We start from the raw sequence: 5,963 nt of genomic DNA, 5'->3' as shown, positions 1-5,963 counted from the left end.
TTCCTTATTCCTTTATATATATATATATATATAATCTTAAACTTGAAAGTTTTAAATAGATTGTTTGAACAATCATAAATGGAGCTGATATACTATAAATAGTGATGATGTAGTCCCTGAGCTAAGCCTACTAGTAATAAAGGTAAGGATTGAAACTTTATTTTCATGACTTTACTATGAGTGTACACATGTGTGCTAAAAGGCTCTTGCTCTTAACCCAACACTTGGATGATAGCAGGAAGTGAGAGTAGGATGACTGATGTAACAGAGAGGAACAGCTGAGTGCCACTGTTACTGGCATTGGTGACGGTCAAAGCAGATGTAGTGTAGTCAAAACTAAACTAGTATTAATTAAAAAAAATTTTATAACAAAAATCTAAAAATTATATATCAAATGTAACTACAGGGGGCAATATGGGTATAAGAAGGCAAAGAGGGTATAGGCATTAGTGTAGGAATATTGGTGAAGTGAACAAAGAAAGGTAGCAGCAATAGGATTACAAATGCTGCAGTTACAATTATAAAACATAGACAATGACACAGCTACTCGCATTGAGTAAGATACCCTGGCCTTCTCTTAAACTTTGCCACACAGCTTTTAACGCTCAGAGATTGCCTCCAGTGCCAAAATTCTGCATTTTGATTGGTCATCAAATCTGGTAGACATAGAGCTTTCAATGATAATTGACACTTCAACCAACCTATGAAAGAGATGGAAGGAAAAAAAAGACAGAGAGAACACACCAGAAACGATACATCAAGCCTGAACAAGTTGGTGGCAGAAAGCAGGTTACTGCAGGTCACATTAATGTCTGCGTTAGTTCCACTGGACATGTACATGACAAAGCCTGGTTGGTTGCTGGTGATCACCTGGTTGATCCAGTTCTGGTACTGAGACACTCTGGTGTACACACCAGGGTAATTTGCCTGAGCACATCCAGTACCAAAGCTCACAATCCCAGCCTGGATCCAAATAGAACCTTGTTTGAGGATTATTGGACCTCCAGAATCACCCTGTGTAGTGCAGAGAGATTTTCATGTTCTCCAAAATGAACACATTGTTAAACAGAAAAAGTACTAAAATCAAGCAGAATATGGTAAAATTACCTGACAGGAATCTTTCCCTCCTGTTAAAGCTCCAGCACAAATCATGTTTCCTGTGATTCCTCCACCATATAAGCAGAAACATTGCCTGTTTCCAATAATTGGGACTTGCACTTCCTGTAGGTACCCAGGAGATGGAAGACTTACTGTAACACATTAAACATTAAATTGTATATCATGAAAATTGGTAGCAGTGGTTTATTCCATGTGCTCTCATTACTAATACTAGAAACCCAATTTTTTTTAAGGATTTTAGAATAAAATAAAATAAAACTCAAGTAGTCTTGTCTTGCTTTTTATTACAGTCCTTCCCAATCAGACTCCTGAAGCCTCTCACAGAGGTTAGACTGTCTACCCAGTTGGCACTAATCATAAAACACTTCATCCAGCAAATCTTCATATACCAAAAGTACTAACTATAAACTATAACTATAAAGCTGGCAAATGTAGAATAAAATTGTTTTACATAATTTAGCTCTTGGTAGAGCAGGTTCAAGTTAAACAAAGAGCTCAGGGTCAAAGCCCAGGGTGCACACACAGTATCATACTGATAAAATATATGTAAGTCACTCTGGATAAGAGTGTATGCTGATGTAATGTAATATAATATAAATATTAGGCTCAGTTGTTATATTTCATATTTATGGCTTGTCATGGGCAAAGAAAGTGAGGGAGGCTCCTTTTCATTGTTCATCTCATAATGTCCTATTAGTGAACTTCCATAACAGACAGGACTGTATGTGGATATAAGATTTAGGATCAGTCCATCAGTGTCTGTTCATCAGGATGTAACTGATGCACCTATACTGATCCCACATCAGTACTCTCAGTTTGATGAATTTGATAGTGTAAACATGGAGCTTAATCAGACACCCATTACTGTTTCTCACCTCCAGAGGCGATGTTCCCCCAGCCAGTGACCCAGGACAGGGTTCCATTGAAGAAGGTGCTACCAGAGGCAGCCAGACAGATAGGAGTGATGTAGGGGGTGAAGGTCACTGTGGAAGACAGCTGAAGCAGGGCCAGGTCATTGTTCAGAGTATTTGCATCATAGTTGGGGTTTATGGTGACACTTGTGACAGATCTGGACACCTGATTCATGTTGGTTATGTTGGTTCTATGTTTGGTGAGTTTATGTTATGTATGTTTCATTGTCACGTTAATGTTTGTTTAATTGTTTATTGTGTTGTGAAATGCACTGCATAATGTGTGTCTTACTTGGTATTTGCAAAGCAGTGTGCTGCTGTCAGAACCCAGCCACTGTTGATGAGGGATCCATCGCAGAAATGGAAATTATAGGCATGATGAATGCTGACTTGCCAAGGCCAAGAACCTGCAGCAGCATTCTGTCCTCCCACTATCTTGTTGTTCAAAGGAGCCACACCACACACTGAGGTGCCTTTGGTTTAACTTAAAGCTACAAGAAGCAATTCAATTAATATTTTGCTAAATAAATCTTGATAGCTTTTCAGTAACATTCAAAACTGTTATAAAAAACTAGCATTTGACACACTGATATGTAAGGTCACTAAAACCTTTTTCCATTTATGCAATATTGTGTAATTGAGGCATATACTTTCCTCACCAGATGCAGAAAAATTGTTCCACACTTTTATCTCATCAAGATTGGATTATCATAATTACTGCTCCACAGTATCTGAGTGAACTCATTGTGTACTATAACCCCATTCGACTGCTACTTTCTCAAAATGCAGGGTTTCTCTTAATCCCTAAAATAAGAAAGATTACAACCGGGGATAAAGCCATCTCTTATTGAACCCTCAATTATGAAATGGCCTTCCAGCTTTAATCCAAGACTCAGACTCACTCCCAGTTTAAATCTAGGCTAAAACCTACTTATTTGCTCAAGCTTTAAGTTGCACATAAAGGTGCAGAGCCTCTGGCCACTGGTCATAGAGTTTTCTGGTAACCTGTGATGTTTATGCTGTCATCCAGCCACTTTATACCTTCAGTCAAGTTTGTGACAATAAGATGGACTGCCCAAAGGGGGGTGGGAGATAAAGGATGGAGGGCGGGGAATGGAAGATGGAGGATGGATTCCCTCTTGAGTCTTGGTCCTCCCAAGGCTCCCTCCTTAATCCATTCAGGGACTTTTTCCTTGTGCCTGTTGCCTTCTGCTTGCTCATTAGGGATCTGGACCCAATCATGTGTAAAGCTGCTTTTTGAGAGGGTTTGTTGTAAAAATGGCTGAATATATACATTTGATGGCTTGAAGCAGAAAAGGCAGAAAAACTATTATACAACTATGTGTTTCTCCCTCTCTATTTCTTTTTCTTTCATGCCTTGTGCAGTCCCAACTCACTGGTAGGTGTCCCTAGAATTTATCCTTCCTGAAGTAGAGAATGTTTCTAAATCAAGTCTTGGCACCCAAACCAGCTGCCACACTGACTGTGCTCATTCCACAAACATGCTATGCAAAGCAGATGCTCTTATCCAGAGCACAAAAGTCCTATGTCATTTACTCAATAATGTATCTTAACCAGTACAGTAGTTCAGAGTTCAAGATATCATTGAACTAGCATACTGTTGAAATACAAGCTCTCTCAGACAGAAATAAGTGCAATATCAAACAATGCCCTACATTAATTACTAGCGTTTCAGTTACTCAACATAGGTGCCAAAATAATGGTCATTTCCATATTCCACAAATGGATGGGTCTTCAATCTGCGTTTGAAGACTGCAAGTAACTCTGCTGTCCGGACAGCCAGAGAAAGTTCATTCCACCATCTCGGAGCCAGGAAAGAGAAGTCTGTATGCTTGTTTTCCAACTTGAAGCGTGGTGTTTCAAGTCGGGCTGTAATTTAGATTTAATAAGACCACTGCCAAATTGCCACTGTTGGGTGCCTGAGCAAGGCATTAACCCTCAATTGCTCAAGTTGTAGTCAGTCATAATTGTAAGTCGCTTTGGATATAAGCATCAGATAAATGCTATAAAATAAATGAAATAAATGAAGGTGAAGAAATAAAAAGATGTGCATGTGTTTTCAAATGCATACACTTAAGACTTAAATAAAAACAGGGTTCCTCATTTAGACCCAATGAAAAATCCACTTTTTGCTTTAATGCAGCTCAGATACACCTGTACCAGGTAGTTAGCATTCTTAATGGAATGCAGGGGGTGGGGTAGAACACAAATGTGGGCCGTCCTGTGGGTTATGAGAACTTGGATACGATGCCACACAGTCATGAGTAATGGAAAACATTCCCATACATACCATTAGCTGTTGACATCAGCTACCCCACCCTCCTTCCTGTTCACTCTACCCTGTGCTCTCCACCCTACTTCTTGTGCCATCCACCCTCTACAATTATTTTTGCAAAACAAAACGCAGAAGGAGGTGGCATCAAAGCCATATAGTAAGTGATAATACATACATGGACGTCAAACCAAATGTATTAAAAATGCCAGCGTGTGTCTTGGTGTAACTTTAATAGAACTTCCAACAAAGCTTTGGTAGAGAATAACAGAATAATTAGTCATGAAACTGTGGCCAATGAGATTAAAATAATAATATTATGTAGGGACCCTAAAAAAAGGGAACCCCATATTGTTTATTTATGTTTATTATTGTTGTACTGAGTATTAAATACTTTACTTCTCATAACTCTTTTCGAGTTTCGCGCCAGTTTTCTTGCTGGCACGGCCAATCTCTCACCGTTTGGGGTAACTACTAACCTGTGAATCATTCGGGTCACTAAGCACGAGGGGTTTAAAAGGATTTATTACTATCAACATAGCTGAAAGAGGCACCGCACTAATGTACATTGATCTAACACGAAATTTCTGAGATGTGCTCTCCCTAAATTATTTCATTAGGGTGCCTTTAGGGAGGAGTTACAATTATATTTATTTTTCATCACAAAGATAAATGTGTCTTGACCTCATCAATTTATGAAATAGACTATAGTAGAGTAAGGTCCCTTTAATGTTTTACTGATTCATTTTTTATTTTTAGGAAATGTACATCTTTTTAGGAAATTTTTTTTTTTCAACATATTTTCAATGATGCTCTTACATACAGCATGTCTACTTTAAATGGTTCCTATTTGATAAGTGAACAAACTGACAGTCAAAATGACCAGTGCACTCTGTTCTGTCATACTCAGGCATTATATTTCTACATGTGGATTTGACAACATTAGACGTGTTGCTGAGAATAACACCACTTGAGATCCACTTTGGTTCAATGAGCAGGTAAATAAACATTCAAAAGTGTAGTGATGTTTATAAACTTACCTTTGGGTAGGAAGCTGAGTAGAAACCCCACACTGAGTGTTTTGAACATCACCATCATTTTGACTGAAGTTACACTATCCCTTACATCACTGACTCCTGCCAACACCTCTTGCTCTCACATCTTTGCATACCTCAGTTCCAACCTGTTATACACAGATGTTTTTATTAGTTATGTTTTCCTGTTGTAGCATATTAGATACACATTCAGTGTGGTGGTGCTGGAGACACTGCTCCTAATCTGGACTGACTGGGGTCTCCCAGTCAGGATGCCCAGGATCAAATTACAGAGGGAGGTGTTCAGACCCAGCATCGTGTTTGTCATTTAGTCAATTCACACTGAGTTCAAATTTTCTAAACAGTTAAGACTTTAAATCTTTAAACTCTAAAATGTTTTTAAACAAACCATTTGACTTATGTTGATGGAATGCAAAGAACTATCCTTACACAGCCTCACTTAAATCTTTACATTCTCCATTAATTATCAATAAACTTCATAAGCCCTGCTTTTTCCAGTGGTGTAGATAAGGACCTTTGTAGGGATGGTTACTACTTTCACCTCATGTCTTTATAATCTCAAGCTCTGTCGTCTGATGCTGCAGC

The 5,963-nt window shown here is 38.6% G+C and overlaps 1 protein-coding gene across 1 annotated transcript; it reads right to left on the bottom strand.

Annotated features, from left to right (window-relative positions):
* Positions 1 to 692: 692 nt before the first annotated feature.
* Positions 693 to 5,421, bottom strand: LOC113568257 (chymotrypsin-like protease CTRL-1). Its single transcript, XM_035524471.1, has 6 exons — positions 5,364 to 5,421; positions 2,323 to 2,503; positions 1,995 to 2,221; positions 1,108 to 1,250; positions 745 to 1,014; positions 693 to 701 (listed from the first exon to the last, which is right to left on the bottom strand). The coding sequence occupies exons 1-6, from the start codon at positions 5,419 to 5,421 to the stop codon at positions 693 to 695; spliced, it is 888 nt and encodes a 295-aa protein (XP_035380364.1).
* Positions 5,422 to 5,963: the final 542 nt, after the last annotated feature.

This window comes from Electrophorus electricus, chromosome 1 (assembly GCF_013358815.1).
Source record: "Electrophorus electricus isolate fEleEle1 chromosome 1, fEleEle1.pri, whole genome shotgun sequence".
Taxonomy (NCBI): domain Eukaryota; kingdom Metazoa; phylum Chordata; class Actinopteri; order Gymnotiformes; family Gymnotidae; genus Electrophorus; species Electrophorus electricus.
The sequence above is the reverse complement of the archived record's forward strand: the minus strand, read 5'-3'. Positions and strand labels throughout refer to the sequence as shown.

Excerpts from the sequence above, each read along its gene's own strand:
- LOC113568257 (XM_035524471.1), bottom strand. The coding sequence starts at position 5,421 with ATGATGGTGATGTTCAAAACACTCAGTGTGGGGTTTCTACTCAGCTTC. Across the intron at positions 2,222-2,322 it reads CACTGCTTTGCAAATACCAA|AACCAACATAACCAACATGA; the intron begins GTAAGACACACA and ends CACCAAACATAG. Across the intron at positions 1,251-1,994 it reads GGGGAACATCGCCTCTGGAG|TAAGTCTTCCATCTCCTGGG; the intron begins GTGAGAAACAGT and ends AATGTGTTACAG.